The sequence below is a fragment of the Brachypodium distachyon genome, chromosome 1, assembly GCF_000005505.3.
Source record: "Brachypodium distachyon strain Bd21 chromosome 1, Brachypodium_distachyon_v3.0, whole genome shotgun sequence".
In the NCBI taxonomy this organism is placed as follows: Eukaryota; Viridiplantae; Streptophyta; class Magnoliopsida; order Poales; family Poaceae; genus Brachypodium; species Brachypodium distachyon.
The window spans coordinates 45,172,425-45,190,588 of record NC_016131.3 but is presented as its reverse complement, the minus strand read 5'-3'; the positions used below and the strand labels follow the sequence as shown (position 1 = coordinate 45,190,588).

General features: G+C 44.0%; 1 protein-coding gene across 2 annotated transcripts; it reads right to left on the bottom strand.

The window, feature by feature from the left end:
* Positions 1-5,795: 5,795 nt before the first annotated feature.
* Positions 5,796-15,286, bottom strand: LOC100833978. 2 transcript variants are annotated; one of them, XM_010229583.3, is made up of 14 exons: positions 14,948-15,286; positions 12,656-12,743; positions 12,333-12,441; positions 12,188-12,237; positions 11,728-11,794; positions 11,360-11,432; positions 10,733-10,788; positions 9,912-10,008; positions 9,489-9,570; positions 8,974-9,036; positions 8,780-8,839; positions 6,590-6,682; positions 6,384-6,446; positions 5,796-6,329 (listed from the first exon to the last, which is right to left on the bottom strand). In XM_010229583.3, exons 1-14 carry the CDS (start codon positions 15,016-15,018, stop codon positions 6,174-6,176), a joined length of 1,128 nt encoding a protein of 375 aa, XP_010227885.1. In that variant the 5' UTR covers positions 15,019-15,286; the 3' UTR covers positions 5,796-6,173. The 2 variants fall into 2 exon arrangements, with proteins under 2 accessions (XP_010227885.1, XP_003564134.1); XM_003564086.4 differs by having other exon boundaries at positions 5,796-6,300; positions 14,948-15,273.
* Between the last annotated feature and the right edge of the window lie 2,878 nt (positions 15,287-18,164).

Below are 18,164 nucleotides of genomic sequence, written 5' to 3'. Positions count from 1 at the left end.
AGTTTTTTAATCGGATTCCATGTTTAGTTGGACAATTGATCTCGAAGAAGCAAAGCGACCAGGTCGCAATTTCTTATTTGGAAGTCTGACATATCTGATCTAAATTAATAACCAGTACTAGCTAGTAACCCACTGACCTAACATTTTAGTTAGAAGATTAATTACAGAAATAGATCAAGCTGGACCATCAACACAGAAGAAATGACAAGGATCGAATCAATACAATTGGATCCACCATGATGACATACATTTTCATAATACATATATTCTTCTCCACTCCTCATCGTCATGTGTTTAAGAAACTGATGCTCAAAGTTGAAATTTATGAAAGTATATTACATACTGTAATAGTTTTAGTAACATCAATTGGATTTTGTTGTTGATGGTGGTGGTAATTCATCAAAATGATCCTATTGATTTTTCGTGTAGAGTTGCATTCACCAAACCAGATCACTCAAAAGTTTAAGCGTGTCTCTCGGTTTTTTTCATATATTGAAATTGCCCCAACTGGCTCTTCAACTCAACACATGTTAGCTTCGATAACTTATATAGCTGTATGCACCGAACCAATTCACCCAAAAACTTAAACTGGTGGAGAAAGGAGGATAATTCACTTATAATTTGCCCCAAAAAATCACTTATAATTTAACAGTTTGGTTCCCACACAGTGTAACTTTTAAGCATGCGGTAGTTTGTGATTATATTCTTTGGTCCATGATAATACTTGGCATGCCACACTACTTTATACCCATTTGTATAGACAATTTTTTTTAACAATGTATGCACATTTGTTGATGTGGCAAGCTATATATTTTCCATCTTAGATTTGACGAGGATTTGCCAACTGGATCTTTTTTTTTCTCAAGATGATCCGCATCTAATAATATAACCATGGTAACTAGAAAATTCCGACCATTTGTTGGCCGACGAGATTTTTAAATCAATTTTTTAAACGAATATGTATTGCACCTATGTAACTATGCAAATACAATCATAGTGGATGGAGCAACCTATCCTAACGTGCAGGTCACAATTTAAATGAGTTTTTAAATACTTTCTTTTTTCGAAAACTGTATTTTTCGGGGAATGATTTTTTTTTGGAGATAATACCGCGCACTAAGCAAAACCCTGAATGTGACAAATTTACTTTTAACTAAACATGGCCGGTAATTAACTACTACCACCTTTTTACACATGTGATACTCGTATCACGTAGACACACACATTCCACGTACGGCCGCATTACAAATACACGTCCCGATGACCAGTGACCGTGACACAATTATACATCCGGACCTATCGTGACGTGTCACGTCTCTCATGGAACGGGCTCCACTTCCACGTTTTCTCTCCGGTGAGGACTTTCACGTTTTCTTGGCTGTATCTGGTATGAACGCGCCCAAAGTGCTTTTCCCGTAGTTTGACAGCAACAGAGACGATCGTGCGCTGCATTATTCCTCTTCTAAGTCGCATCGTATCATAGGCTAGGATGCTAAATCTGGAGGTCTACTGGGTTCCCCGCCCAGATGCTATGCCGGCACCCCCATCGTATCCTGCACCGGAAAGCATCAGATGATAAAACAGATGTCGGCAATATGGTGCTTGTGGTTGGAGAGGAGTCATTGCCTTGCCGGAGAGAGATAAAAGGGCTGGGCAAAAGCCCTTTTACAGTCGGAGGTTTGTCGCTCACTCGTGCCCTGATATCGAATTCATCCAAGTCCTGAGAAGATATATACACCGGTGGATCAGGAGTAAGATTGATTTGGCTGGGGCGTCTAATTTAGGGGCGTCCCCTGAAGTCTGAACGTTGCTGGGGCTTTCGTGTACAAGCGACGTAGGAGTACACACAGTGGCTAACTTTACAGTATACTAAAATCTGCTGCTGAGCTTGATCGGATTGGGCAGAATCATGGTTGAAACAGACGCCATCAGAACTGCGATATGCTCTGCAGGACAGTGATCGCGACTTCGTCCGCTGCACGTGTCGTGATTTCGACCCTGACGTTGAGACCCATATACCAGCCAAATTTGTCACCGTGAGATCCAATTGTACGTTTCTGATTCTGCAGGCCTACCGTGACCCTGCGATCCAGCGTATGGTCCTCAAAAGCCCATACGGACCATAAGGGGTTGCACGTGTCTGTATTCGTAGGCATCAACGTGTATACGCAAGCGTGGACCCAAAAAATTAATTTAGAGGGGTCAAAAATTGTAATTACTTGAAGATATAAACCAAAAGTAGAGAAGTGGAGGCAAATGATTAAGCTAAGTGGGGGCAATCTCACTATTTCAGTGATCTAGTGTAAGAAGATTAAAAAGTTTACCGGGGGCAGCTGCCCCCACACCTCTTAACCTAGGTCCGCCCATGTGTATTCGTACTCGCACGATGTACGCTCGTTATGGAATAATAAAACCCGCGTCGTCCGCATCGACTGCCCCACGCCCACAACTTTCTCCCTCTAATCTAGCGGAAAAAAACCATCCCGGGTGCATAACCGCCTCCGCCTCCGGCGATGAAGCGAACGCGCGGAGTAGACGACGTCGTGGCGGAGGAGAAGGAAGCCGTCGTCGTGCCAGACCCGATGGAGGAGAAGGAAGCCGTCGTCGTGACAGATTGAGTGGGGGAAAAGGAAGGCGTGACCGTGGCGGAAAATGTCCCGGCAGGTGTGGTGACGTCTTCGCCATCCGTCCTCGCCTCAGGGGTCCAATTCCTGCCAGGAGAAGGATGACGGCGTTGTCGTCGTCGACCCCATGCAATAGCTGATCGACTGGGACTACTCCGATGACTATGGCGGGGCTCCAATCCAGCATGGGACGGTGTTTGAGGATCGGAGGTCGTCAACAACGAGCAACCAAAGGTATGAACAAAGCTAGGGGTAGTCCATGTAGTCGATGCAATGTTATTCTAGTGGTAGTCGATGCAATCTAGTGGCAGGGTAAGTCGAAGTCGATGCAAGTTAGGGTTAGTCGGATAGCAATTTAACTGAAATGATGTTGCAGGGTCAATTAGATCTATTTAGGACTTTTTGTAAAGTTATTATGCATGATTCGTGTCAATTTGTTGGTAGTGTAAATTAGCGCTGAGATATGTGCCCGGCCGCCGGAGTGTCGACGTAAATCTAGGTTGATCGGGAAGGTCGAAAGATGGCGAGGTGGAGTCGGGTCACGAACGACAACGAGCGCCGGACTGGAGTGCATGTGGAGGCCGTCACAAGATTTTTTGGAAACCGCCAGCCGGAAATATCTATCACGAGCGTGATTCGTGGCATAGATCAGCCATTTCTGTTTTTTTCCTTTTCAAACGCGGGCGGGTTACCTAGACGCCGTACTCAAATACGTGTGTGACTACGTGATTATGAGGGTTTGTATATTGGCTTAGTCATCGGGTGGGTGGGTGGGGGTATTGAGTAACGCCTCGCAATTGTATCCTTTATCTAGATCGCTCGAGTGCTAAACCCGGAGGTCTACTGGGTGCCCAACGGCAAAAGATGCCACTATCGGGTAAACAGATGGCGACGGTTTTACTGTTCTTGTGGACTTTTGGTGTGAGAGAAATCGTGTCAATGCCGACGTACGGGAATTAAATCATCCGACTCCTGAGTGAAACAGTCAGATCAATTCCAGAAGCGATTTCAGAGAGATTGATCTGGTTCGGGCATTTCCTGAGCTCACGCGTGTTCTTGTAAGCGACGCGGCACCCACGCAGAAATGATTAAGGTGTAGTACAAACAATGGAACAAAAGTGTGTTGCTGCTGACTTTTGCTGAGCTCCGGATGGGTGGGCTACTGGGCTCAGGCTGGGCAGGATCATGGGTGGAATTTGGAACATACGCCGTCAGATCAGATCCAGTGTACGCTTTGCCGGACGTCCGATGATAACGACTTTGTCCGGTAAAGGTGCCATCCGACCCTGATGGGAACTGGTTGTTCATGGAAACTGAGTCTTTCATCAGTGTCGAAAAGAATGCTGCGTCGGTAAAGCAGAACCACTGGTCTTGCCAGTTGACAAAGATTTTCAGTTTTCTGAGAACGCCAGTCGATAAAGGTTAAGCTCGATCAGGAGGGGTTCATACTGGGAGTTGGAACCGAAATGTCCAATTCCTTAATTTCCGTTGGTCATCATTTTTATTCTTTGTGATTTACCATCTTCAAAAGAGGTTTGTGATTCACAGTGCAGGCAGGCAAATAAAGTGGTGAAAGACGGGGCAAAGGAGGAAGTTCCCTGGTGCGTGCCAGCACCAAAAGTTGTGTCAACTGAAAGCGCTGGTAAAATATGCATGGGATAGTAGATCGGATAGACAAAGGATCCATTCTGGCGCCGCATCATGATTCAATCAATTAACATGAATGGTCGTCGTTCTAAAGAAATGGGCAGAAAACCTTTCACTGCTACACCACTAGCTGCTCACACGTGTTCCAGTAAATTCCAGCATCTGTTTTAGTAGAAAGCGTGAATTTTCTGTCGGTACCGACTAAACCGATATTTCTTTGGACAGCAACTACACATTCCTAACCCTCCGATACAAGTGGGAGTGTCAGGTGCGCGCGCTCTCGTTATGCCGCGTCACGAAGCACTCGTGCGAGAACACTTCTAATCCTCAAACGCAGAGCATGCAACCCCCCGACACATGATTAATTAATAATCCCGGTGCTTAGCAGCTTAACTAATCACGTTGTTCCTAACCCCCCCTTTTCCCTTTTCCCTGCCAAACCCACCCCCACGTAGGACGTAGCCAGGTGCCTAGCTGCAGACGAACAAAAAATCCAAAGCGCGGGTGTTGACGGCGCGGTCCTCCTCGCCTTTACCGATGGAGAGACCGGAAACGCCTCGTGCGCTCGTGTGGTGTCTTCGTTTTGACCGCGCGGCGGAGGACGTAGTGCCCCCTGTTGACTTCCAACTCTCGTCCGGCCCGGGACGTGGGACGACGAGACCCGGCCAGGCGGGGCGGTCTGCTCCGCGAGTCAAAGAGAGAGTGCCCTGCTTGGCCGCATCCACGACTGGGATCATCGTAGGCTCGCAGCGGGGACCGGGGAGCGACAGCGGAAGCTTCCTTCTTCCGGTCCGCATGCATGAGGCACGTTTTCTCCGTGTGTAGCGTTATTATCGGTGTCCTAGCTCGATGATTGAGTATTCGGAATTTATAATTTGCGCCTTGAGTATTTTTATATAGCGCTGCACGGATAACATAATGCTCCTAGTATGCCTTGCAGGTCAAAATACGGCCTAATTGTCTCGGATCTTGTGTCTTTGCACTGAGGTCGACGCGCGCGGATACAGTATACTAGTATAGGCGTCATACGTGCTATAGCTGGAATTTTTGGCAAGTGGCTGTGGCCTACAGTCAGTTTACACACTTTTCACTTGCTGATGGCTGACCATGTAAACGTTGGATTTCACTTCTTATATACGGAGTACAAAACAAAAAGACAACTTTACTCCCTTAAATTGCCAGCGAGAGCCATTTCTATCTTTTCTACGTGTCACTTAGCATACTCATATCGGTCACTTTACCCACATATACATAATAAGTGTCTCGGATTTTGTACGGACTTAGTAAATTACAAAATTGTATTAAATTTGATACCCTTATTATGAGATCAGAGAGAGTACTGAATCAGGATGTAGGAAAGGAAGCTACATGAATTCAATGTTTCTATTCACAAAAAAGAATAAAACAGAATTCAAGGATCTCACACCTTTGATCCAAAAAAAAGGAACGTGTAGAAAAACATGTTGATTGAAATGTTACCAAATTGCTTTGAAAAATCTTCAACCAAAATGGCCCCATGACATGCACAGTATTGCCGATCGACTCAATTGTAGATACATAGACAATGTACATATGAAGGAGGAGTTCAAATATAACAAGAAATATTCTGGCTTCTGAGTACACGAAGAAACTGCACCTTCCTACTTCAAATTTTTGCATTCCATATTTACATGTGCCTCCATACAAACCAGCAACATTTCTGTTTCCTTTTCTTCTTTTTTGATAAAGTTCTTCCTTTTGCTTAACTAAACGCACCAAACTTGTATACAGGAACAACTGTAGTTTTTATATTTTTCTTTTGCATCGATGTAAAACTGTTCATCAATGTACAACTGCTAACGAAACTCTGATTTAGGATGTTCAAATCTTCAGACATCATGGCAGTGTCCGCCTAAAACACATCTATGGAGGAATTCTCTGGTTGCGGAATATCACGTATTTTCTCCTTGGTTGATTGGCCTCTAAGTTTTTCATAGTTCTTCCGCAATTCCATGTTCGATACTCTCTCGGCCTCAAGTGCTCGCTCAAGCTGTTAGATACACACATGTAGTAGAAACCCTGAAATGATTATTAGGTTCTGCTAAAACAAACATTAGGGTCTATGATGGTTACCATTGCTGCTCGAGCACTCCATTCACCAAGAATAGCTCTTAATCTCTCATTTTCTTCGATATACTGCATTTTATCATCACCACCAAACAATAATGAGTTGTTTCCTCTTACAAGGAGTTATATTTTGCCAGAACCGATCTGGTTCTATACCCCGCTACTGCAATACAAACAGAACTGAACACTTGTCTTACTGAACAATAACATACTTGGTTGTTGTTCACACGGATATGCTGGATATCGGAGTCCTTTTCAGCAATCAAACCACGAGCGAGACGAAGCTCCAAGTGTACTTGATTCATCTATATGTTTGATGAGCAAAATATAAGTCCATGCTGAAATATTTGCAGAAAAGCGTCATGCACAATTCCTGAAGCTAATAAAAAATAGCTTGAGTGTTCTTGTTTGTCCAGCACTAGAGTTATCCAAGTCAAGTCAAAGTTGCAGCAACATTTTGAGTAAGAGCAGCAACAGACAGATCAAATTTGTTCATCAACAAGTATATCATACAGATAGGGCTGACATGAGTGATGGTTTTCACACTTGCTACCAGCCTCATCATTCACTTAATTTACAAGTAATTGCTGTTTTACAGTTAAGAAAACAAATAACAGCTCGTTTGGCAACCCTCCTTTCATTTCATTTGGTAGAAATGAAATGAAATCCTAGGGCTGACATGAGTGATGGTTTTCACACTTGCTACCAGCCTCATCATTCACTTAATTTACAAGTAATTGCTGTTTTACAGTTAAGAAAACAAATAACAGCTCGTTTGGCAACCCTCCTTTCATTTCATTTGGTAGAAATGAAATGAAATCTAATTTTTGATAGGATTTCATTTGGTTGAATTTGAATTCCAGGTTCAAAAATCATGTTTGTCTACCACATGGATTTGTAGAGTGAGAGACAATTCTAGAGAAATGATGGCTTTTAGAGAGGAATTGAGATTAGTTGTAGTGTGATTCCATGGAATTGCAAATTGAATTCATGTAGCCAATTCCGTGGCAACCAAACAAGTTAGTTTCTAGAATTCAAAATAAATTCCACAATTCTAGCTCCAAATGATGGGTGCCAAATGGGCTGTAAATGTAATTAAGGTACTTAAAACCTACGTTGCACCTATACGGGGACATGGACATGGGGATACGAATGTGGGGACACGGGACACAGCATTTTTCCAAAAACAGTCGGTCGGGGATATTGTGAGTATATATATAAATAATTAAAAAAACAAATCGTGTATAAAGCATAACTATAAGACATGATATACTGAGATGAGATATAAAAAATACATTAGCAGCAGTAGACAGCTAGCCTAAGTGCCTAATGGGTATAAAAAGGAAAAACACGTCACGGCAGTTGGCAACAACAAATAAAAACAAACGTAGAGGGGAGTGGCTGGAGGGGCTGCTTGCTAGAGGTTGGATGCCAGAGGTGGAGGGGAGTGGCGGTAGCACAGCTTGGCCACAGAGTCGTCGAGCGGTGGCGCGCGCCCGGGGGTGGGCGCCTTGTTTACCGATGTCTGCGGGTCGAGCCGTGAGTGCTTTCTTCCGTGCACCCCTGCAGGTTAGGTTTTTTTTATGGGCCATCCTGATCCCCCTTCCCCCGTATCACAAACGTGTCAGTCACAGGTTCCAGCTGTATCCCTCCCTTTTTTCCAGTTTTTTTAAAATAGGAAATCGGGGGATACTCGGGAACAAATATATCCTGGCGTATCGAGGCGTGTCCCTGTATCCCGGTGTGTCAGTGTCTGGATACGGCAGGATACGTGTGTCCTCGAGTATCACCTGATTTCTGATTTTAAAAAAAGAGGGACAAGGCCAGAATATGTGTCTGACACTTGTGATACGGGAGAAGTGGTATCGGGCTGGCCCGAGGCCTAAAGGTCCACACAAAAAACCTAACCTTCAGGGGCCCAATTCTGGCCATCTCGAGGCTCGACCTGCGGCCATCGCTAGACGGTCCGCCTCCACTTGACTCCCGACACCAATTCCCTCCGCCCTCCGGCCTCCAGCAGGCATCCCCTCCGGCTACTTCTCTCCTCCCTCAACGAATCCCCTCAACCTCTGGTTTTATTTGATGTTGCCGACTGCCGTGATGTGTTTTTCCTTTTTATATCCATTAGGCACTTGTGCTAGCTGTCTATTGCTGGTAATGTATTTTTTATCTCATCTAAGTATATCATGTCATATAATTATTCTTTATAGATGACATTTTATTAATACCCTTATGACTGTTTTTGGAAAACGCCGTATCCTGTGTCCCTGTACGTATCCCCGTGTCTTTGTCTCTGTATCGGTGCAACTTATGTTATAACACAGCAGACAAATGGGGTATGTAATGATGGCATTTTTGCCATATGCAAAGTACAAATTATCTGGTTCACTGAAAGTAATTACCTCAGCAGATAGTGCTCGAAGTTCTTGATCACGAGATGCTAGAAGATGAGCAAGATCAACCTGAAGAATTACAAGTCAGGAACTTGCATACTAAATCATGATCCACCAATTCATTCAATGTCAAGCAGTTTTTAGTCTGAAACCAATGGACAGAGGATGGCAGGGGATGGTTTGGTGGTAGATTTAATTTGAACCTGAGGAGTGCAAGAAGCAACACTTGTATGGTACTTCCTTGAGCATTCTTGCAACCTAAGCACCTGATGGAGAAAAAAAATCATTAATCCATCAGCTCAATATCATTATGCTAATAGCATGATTCCAAACTAGATTCGCTCTTTGTGTGTAATCAATTGATTATTCTACTTTTTTGTGACACTACATACTTAACTGACATGCAGAAGTAGATGACAAAACTCATCATAAAGCATGCCATTAACTACCTTCCACACAGATACCCTGTCCCAGTAAGTATCCAAAAGGAAGAACTTTTTTCCGAAAGGAACAGCCTTAATTCCAATACAGGTCTATCCTAAGAACAGTTGACAACCTTCTATCCTAAGGATACACGCGTATTTAGACAGTTGCGACACTTAATACCGGATGGAGGGAGTAGTATTCTGTAACAGCAACATAATTAAGAAAAATAAATATTTCCAATAAATGAAATTGTTTATCGAATACTGCACAAATACAAAATTATTCCAAGTACCTCTTCACTCAGATAGTGAATATTCTCCCTCTGGTACTGGAGCAATGCCATTTGTTGGTCAGAAAGGCGAGAATCATAGTACCTACAAAAAAAAAAATCTATCAATCCAGAAAGCTCAAATGACAGAAATGTTAATTGATTTTAAAAAGAAAGCTCGAAATAAGCTTTCAATATCGCACTACTTTCTAATGGATAGTCATGATGCATAACCACAAGGGTCTTCTCTATGAGGCTATGCCCTACATTAGCTTCAAAGTAAACAGTTGCACATTAACTTCAAAGCAATTTTAAGATTACAAAACAAGCACTTTTGGCGAAAACAGAAGGTGATCCCAACTCTCAAGCACAAGTTAGTGTGAACCAATGGTAAATCATATTAAGCTTATGTGATAATTTATTGATGAAGAAACAGATGTTTTGTACCTTAGCCCTTCCAATGAACTAGATGGTCGCAATGCAGAATAAAATGGCTTTAGAATGTCAGGCTGCTCATTCAAAGAGTTGAATTTATGGATGTACCCTGCATTATCAAAATTTAGAAAATACAGACATAATCTTACAAGTGTCATCTAATCGATTGCAGAAAATTATCGGATGCTATCAACAAGAAGTCAAGAACTGTGAACAGTGCATTTCAGTGGCCAGGAGACTAATGATTTTTTTTGTGGAATTACCATGTAACTAATGATTAATGAACAGACGTGTGGAATTAACATGTAATTAATGAAAAAAAAAATATGAAGAACCCTCTCGCAAGTAAGGATTGTTGCAGGTTTCTGGATTTATTGCAATTCAAGAAAGGACAAAGTTAATTGGTGGTAGAAAATTAAAACCAATAAGAGCTTGCTACAGAGAATAATACTGCCTCTGTTCCTACATGTAAGATGTTCTAGCTTTGTCCTAAGTCAAAATTCCTGAAGTTTGGCTAAGTTTATAGAAAAATTTACTAATATCTACAATATCTTATACTCCCTCCGATCCTAAATTGTTGTCAAAATATTACATGTATCTAGATGCTTTTTAAGAATAGATACATCCATATTTAGGCAAATTTGAGTCAAGAATTTAGGATCAGAGGGAGTATTTAGGAACAGAGGGAGTATTATAAGTGCAGGGCAGAAAGATGGTTAATGAAATTTCCAGTGCTGCATTGTAACAACCCATGAGCAGTTAAAGTTAAGCTGACTTTCCAAAAGCTGCCACATACCTGGGAAAAAAATAGGTAGGCACACAACTTAACCCACCTATGTATAAGCTCATGAAACATTCAGCGCATATTACTTCAATGACCAGAGCAATCCTGCATGATCAAGTGAAAGGATTGAAAACTAAAATAGGAGTGCCTTGTTTCTCTTTGAAACCAAAGTAGAACAGACGCATTATCCTGCTAAATAAGATCCATCCCAATTCAGCATATATGTGCTGAATTTGCATCAAATTGGACAACTGTAATATGTCAGTCCATACCATTAGTTGGCTTTGAGGTTATTGAGGTAACACATAAGACTTATCCGAATAAATGGTGCAGGTACGTAGTTTAGTATATTGCTTGTGCACCAAACCATTTTAACTCCACTAGAGTAATGATATTAAGCTAAAACTAACATTGTAAGGATGAACCTACGGTGTGCTGCACTGAAAAATTATAAGCATATAAAAAAAATTAAATCACATTCATGCAATCAATATAGGCAAGTACTAAAGCTCCTGTTCAAAACAACATAAATTATCAAAGGCATTCCTTTCAATTTATTCTAAAGATGCCAACAATACTTCCGCTGACAGAAAACAGCCCCGATTATGTTGACCTTTTCTGTTTATGACAAGGTAAACAACTTAAGGAAAGCTTTTATTCCACTGAAGAATTGTACCTGAGCAAAACTGAGATAGATAATATTTCTACATGAGGCTGCCAAACTAAAATTAAGAGCATCAGGGAAGCACCTGCAAACACATATATTTTTTAAGCGATTCATCATTACAACTGTAAAAGGAAGACAAGTTTGTGTTTTTTACTCCAAACAATTAATGTGGAAACAAAAAATAAAACAAATAACAATAATAGGATTCTATAATATCGACAATTGACATGAACGTGTTATCAAATCGGCCTCTGCTGTTATCAAATCAGCCTATGACTAGGGACAGGTAGAGTAAAACATATATCCTTAACATCTTAAGAAACAAATGATAGGTGAGCAATTAGAACATAGCACAGATTTGGTTAGCTCATACTTACCACAAGAAATGGTGACAAATGGAAGTCGAGCAATGTGCTTCAGTTTTTGACTCAACTCATAGTAGCCCTGCATTTACATGCAGAAAATTGGTAAAAGATATGATAACACTAACCAACAGATACCAACTGATATAAAATTAAATACACGGAATTATGATGCTTGAGCATTGTCTCGGGCTCTGAGCAAGTAAATCTTTACAGAGCTAATGTGCTAACAATTAAAAAGCTCTTAAATAAAAAAAATGTTGCTGAACTGACTCCAGTCAAGGCAAACTCTACATAATAGTTGATGGTTGATAGCTACACACTGATGCTTGAGACTTATTTTTTTTGAAAGGGGTCCCTTTTTTAAATTACACATTATCTGTATAACCAAGTGTCAAAAGTGTGGGTAAGTCATCTTTTGTGCTGAAATAGAATTCAAGTAACAGTCTCCTTTTTCTTTTCCTTCATGTAGTACCTGTAGCCGCACTTTTGTGACCTGATGGACCCAATATTGTTGGAATATACCTGCAGCAAATTTTTGTTAGCAGTAACTCCACAGAAAGAACATAAAAGTGATAAGCTACCAGTATCTACTTCTAACCAGTAAATTCAACACGAACCTGTAACAATTAGAAGAAGAACATTGCAGCTGCATAGCAATGGAAGAGTCATCTCTGGTATAAGGACAAATATCCATGGAGCTGCTATGGCAACACCAGCATAACCAGCCTAGAGGAGTTAATCACAACTGTTAGAAACTGCACGAGAGAATCAAAGGGGTGAAAGGGCCTGTAGCAGATATAAGGTATATATATCTCCCTGGATAAATTCAAAGTAAGAGCATGTTTCAAAGGTAACCTACTAATTTCCCTAGCATAATAAGAATAGATAACATAGTGTACAATACTAAGAAATAATGGTAAGCAATCCATTATTCACTTGCCAATAAGATACAGTACAGAGTTCCACCAACTATGCTTTGAGACTGCCGCTGACAAGATAGAGGGGCTTCATGTGCTATGTCCACAAATCTGGATAAGAGATATGGTAGTGGAAAAAATCAGATTCATGCAACAGATCAGCATAAAACAGGGAATGAAATCCATATCATGTAATTTTAGTGTTACTATTCTATGCTTATGCCCACACTAGTGGTGTTTCCACTCAGAAAACTAGGCATCCCAACAAGCAGACAAAAGCATACATAGAGACCAGAAAGGAAAGAAAAAAACACTCCTGTAACTATGGCTTGACAAAGCAGCAGGTTATGGAACAAAAAAGGAAAACACGGTGAAAGAAAAAGAAGATGGACACATCCAAAAATAATAACTGAGGCAACATGATAAGACATGAAAGGTGATTGCAAAGGGTCACTGTCTCACTGACGGAAAATTAATGTAAAATTTGTAACCGATTTAGGTGAGCTCATATGAAGCTCATTTACAGTTTTTCCCGCATCCAAACATCATCTTCTTTTGGTGATTGTGTGCTTGTATTGTGGAGTGCGCCTTATCTAAGTCTCTTTCATAGAATGTTCTTTTCTATCAATGCAACGAGGCAAAGGTTTTGCGTTTTCTAAGGAACTGCTGATATTTGTTCCCAATGAGCACTGATTAAAGAAAAGCACTGCTAGGCATGCAGCCGTGCCGTTAAGCTAAGTTTCGTAGGCACCTGACTCCATCCCTACAGGCTCAGTGGGATGAGATTTGATGTGATGCTGGGTCCCTAGAAAGCTCCCTAGATCATGCGAGGTTGTTTGGGTTTTAGGAAAAGAAAAGGGGGTCTTCACTGCCAAATCTGTCCGTGGCAGTTATATTTGAATTCTGTGGTCTGTGCTGACGAAAGATAGCATGCGCAAGACATGAATTCAAAATGGCCTGCATCACCTTTATGTGCTTTCTGAACTGAAAATGAATCGGTGCAGCATCTTTTCTTTACTTTGGTCTGGAGGGTTATAGTGAATCTGCTGGGTACTAACCTGATACCTACATGCTTCTGGCAGTACCGCTGCTGGATTCATATCTCTTTCCCATCTGGTGATTGGTTTTTTTTTTGTGGGTCTAGCAGCAAGTTGCTGGGCTATTTGAAAATGCCGAAACAAAGCTTGTTTTGATCATGTTATGATTCAGTCACAGCTGAAATTGTGTTTTCTGCCTGCTCTTTTCCCTAATGCTGGACAGGTCTGGCAAAGGGGGATGATAATTGATAAGGAGCTGTTGAAGCTGATGCAAGCGACAATGATGTTGCGCTGCTCGAATGGTCAAGGTGGTGGAGCAACTGCGGATAGGACTTCCTCCATGGTGATCTCTGGAGCCTGATGATGCTGGAAGTTGTGCTTGCTGCAGCGTGTTGTTCCTGCTGTCTCTGTCTGGATAGTGTTCTAGCATCTCCGTTTGGTTTATTTTATTCAGTGGTTTTTTGTTATGTATAAACTTGTATGGTGGTATCACCGTATCAGGTTTCCACACCATAGCACACTCTCGAATCGAGGGTGTGCGAGTGGGTTTCCAGATAACTGCCCGAACTCGCTTTCTCCTGTCTTGTATCCTCTTGCTTTTATTCTAGAAGACTTGATATTTCCGTTATAGAAGTAATGGATAGGTGGGTAACCCGGTTCCAAAAAAAGGCGTGCGCTTAAGCGTGCTGTGAGATAAGTGCCAGGCAGAGGCAAAACTAGGAATTTACGCCTAGCGCTTTTTTGATCCTCGCCCAAGGGGCCCTCGCTATAGTCAAGATTCCAATGGAAATCATTTAATTGCATCAAAACAAATCATATGTCAGTTATCATTGCAAGAATCATCAAACTATCAAGTGGTTAACTCAATATAGTTTGAAAGCCATACATGCAGATGCAACCCGCGCCGCCCGCCCACACACTATTCCAAACAAATCAAGGTCTACCATCGAACGGGCAACTAACGTACAACAATATCACAACGCCCGATGGCCAAAATTAGACAGAGCTTCAGTTTCTCAAAACCATATGCGGGAACATGCAACAGAAGCAGGCAGTAGTCAACCATTTCACCAAAATGTTCAACCCTTGGAGAGGCGTCACCAGATCAGGGAGCCTGCGTAAGCCATAGTCTACGATTACCACGATATGGAGCACACAATTTGTACGCGGTCGCGGGGCGGATCTGAGGACTCAGATCAAATGCTACTTCCAGTCCGCCACAAGAAAAGACGGAGCGAGCGAATGGTTTCTAGGAGAGTTAGGGTTCTGGTAACTCACAGTGCGTCCTCTGCAGCATCGAGTGCGGCCGCGGAAGCGGACGCCGCCGCTCTGCGCCACTCGTGCGCCATCTCCTCCGCAGCCTACGCCCGCCGACGAAGCGGCCGGAGCTGGAGCCGGTGGCGCCGCGCCTCCCCTCTTTTGAAGTCAGATCGGATCGGAAGGGTACGAAAGGGTGATCGCCGGACGAACAGCAGGTCAGCAGCCGCCGAGCCGGAAAACCACGGGTGAGGTGTGGACCCCTGATCCCATCAGTTAGATCTTGCTAATCCAACGGTCAGGAAATGGTCTGCCCAGAACACCAAGCAGAGGTAGTAGGAATTTTCCACCGGAGACCTTCCCTAACTCTCTTCCTCGCTGCCACCGAGAGACGACCTCCAAGTCCAGGCCCAGTGTAAAAAAGAACACTTTCTAAAAAAACTCTGTCAAAAAAAAAAAAAATTCCAACCCTCGCAGACGTGTCGCGCCGCCACCATGCCACTCTTCGATGTGCTTGTCGCGGCCTGCCTATCTTTCCTCTACGCCTCCCTCATAGTGTTCCTCCGAGCTTTCACCAACAGTGAGCTCGACAAGTAGGGGTATGAGTTTTGCGAACACACATTCTCTCTTGCATGCTTCGCATTGTGATCGGGTCTATGTAGTGAAGTGATAGGTCAAAACGAATTCCTCCTAGTAGATGGTCTGCGTGTAAAAATCTTTGTAACTTCAGTCCGTGGATGGCGGTCGTGTGCTTCAGAAGTAATTGCCGTGGGGATCCGGTGATTGACCGTTAGGGACGAATTTGTTTCTTTTGTTTTTGAGGGAACGAAATTGGTTAGTTGTTTTTAGGGGGGTAAAAACCACTTTATTCAACTCTCGCTTGAACAGGAATACAGACTAAATTATGAGCATCAAAATTAGACACACATTTCTCAAAACGCACCTCTCCAAATAGCCTCTTCCTCCCTTCAATTCCCTGAGTAATTGCACTATAGTAGCTCATGTCCTTCTGCTCCAAGCTCTTGACCACCGGCAAACAATCCGATGAGACAAAGAACCGAGAAATATTGAGGTCCAAAGCAAGCAACATTGCCTCATTACAAGCAAGAGCTTGCAATGCACTGAACACCCTTTTGGAGGAGGAGATGGGCGGAACGGCGTGGTCGAGCGCGCTCTCGCCTAGGCAATGGGTCGTGCGGTATGCGATCCTCCTCAAGCCTGATTGCCTCCCGATCTACGAGGGTTCTCTCCTTCTCTTCCCGGATTCGAGTCACGTTGTCCTGCTTGCGGTTGATGGAGAGATCATTGATGATCGGCTTCTCCCGGCAGGGGAAGTGATTTGCGAAGGTGGGGTGATCACCTTCCCCTGTCACCGGGCGGAGATTGGTTTGTCCCTCCCTGTGGACAAGGACCAATGTTTTCTATCGGCGGCAGCGCCGCCGTTCATCCCGCGCGGGCGGGAGACTTCGGGTGCTGCTTCGCCCCCCAAGATGATGGCGTCGGGTCACCATGGATGTGGGGACAGAGGTCTGGGTCAAGATATTGCGGCTTCCGCTGTGACAAGCAATTGGTGGCTTCGTCGGACTCCAGGATGTTTGACGACGACGCCCGGGGTTTCGACAGGCGGTTGGCGGCAGTTCCCTTCCCAGTTCCGGCCGCCGCCTCGACACTCGATTGGTCGGGTTTTGGAGATGGCCATGGGCGGGAACAGTGCTCCGAATTCGGTTGGAGCGGAGACTACGACTTTGACCATGGACGGTTCGGCTCGTGCTGACTCGGATTTTTTAGGGTTTCGGGGGGATGCCCTTGTGGCAGACCAATTCCTCTCTCTACCTACCACCACCTCCTCTGGAGCGGCGACTCTGCTCGCGGGTGTCCCGGACGCTCGGCGGACATACAAGGAAGTGCTGCAGGCGATTCCCAGGCGGCGGCGGAAACGCAATAGGCCGACGAGGCGCAAGCGGATGGCGGATCGTGCTCGGGGTGGTGGGGGTCCGGATGGTGGCGGCCGCAAGGAGGTTTCGCGAGCTCTGTCTTCGGATGTGTCGTGTTTCCCTGCCAGATCGGGAGGATTTGGTACCGGAGTGAGCGCCCTGACTCGGATCTCCTTTGGGCCGGCGACTTCAAGCCGTGGGCCGAGTGCAGGAGGACCTCGCCCCTATGCCGCGGGGGCCGCTGGAGCGGGGAGCTCACGACCGGGGGCTGGGACATGGAAGCCCAAACAGCTCGTGGCGGAGACGCGGGCGGGCTCTGCTTCCTCTCCGGCTAAGGTACGTTCTCCTTCTACTGGCGGGGAGCCGGCTAAGCCAGTTTTGTGCTACAAGTGCGGTGAGACAGGTCACGCTACCAAGGATTGCAAGGTTCAGGTGCTGTGTTTCATCTGTGAAAAGAACACGCACATCACCTCGCGCTGCGTTTGGCCCAATCAGACAAAGCCAGTGATGCAACCTGTTGGGCTGGGGTCTCCGGAGTTGGGATTTTTCTCTGCTCAGTTCGGCAAGACACCCAAAAAAACAAGATCAGGCATCTACTCTTGGTTTGGTTCTTGTCGCAAAAGGGCCGCTCTCTGCTGGAATGCTGGAAGCTAGGCTGGCAAAACAATTCCGTGATAATTGGACATGGAAGGCTGTGCCTAAGGGGGATGATTTTTTGGTTCAGTTTCCTTCAGCGAATGATTTGGATAGACTTGTTTGGTTTGATGATTTCCGTCTTAAGGGATCTGATGCTTATATTCATATTGAGCGTGCTGTCTCCGAGGTGATTCCCAAAGGCAGACTTCATACCATCTGGATCCGGGTGGAAGGGGTTCCTCCGGTCATGAAGAATTACAGAGGTCTATGTGAGATTGGCTCTCTGATTGGAGTTGTGGATGAGATTGATATGGAGATGTTGGACTCACTTGACATTGTTCGTATTAAGGTTCATGCAAAGAGTCTTGATATACCTGTTGTTCTTGATTTCAGTTATCCACCATACCTGTTTGATCTTTTCTTCTCTCTGGAGACTATGGTGGTTCCTGGATATTTGAGACAAGGAGACAATGCTGGCAAAAGGGCTCTAGTGGATTCTGGCCAAGGAAATTTTGGATCCCCTAAAAAGATGAAATCTGCTGCTAAGGTATCTCCACCTATTGTCCCATCTAGGGTGCCTATGGGGAAGGACTTCCCTGTTGTGGTTTATTCCACTGCAGGAACAGTCATCATTTCAGATGAAGATCAGATTGATGTAAGCAATGTGC

Excerpts from the sequence above, each read along its gene's own strand:
- LOC100833978 (XM_010229583.3), bottom strand. The coding sequence starts at position 15,018 with ATGGCGCACGAGTGGCGCAGAGCGGCGGCGTCCGCTTCCGCGGCCGCA. Across the intron at positions 12,238-12,332 it reads TCTTCTTCTAATTGTTACAG|GTATATTCCAACAATATTGG; the intron begins GTTCGTGTTGAA and ends AATTTGCTGCAG. Across the intron at positions 6,683-8,779 it reads TTCGAGCACTATCTGCTGAG|ATGAATCAAGTACACTTGGA; the intron begins GTAATTACTTTC and ends TCAAACATATAG.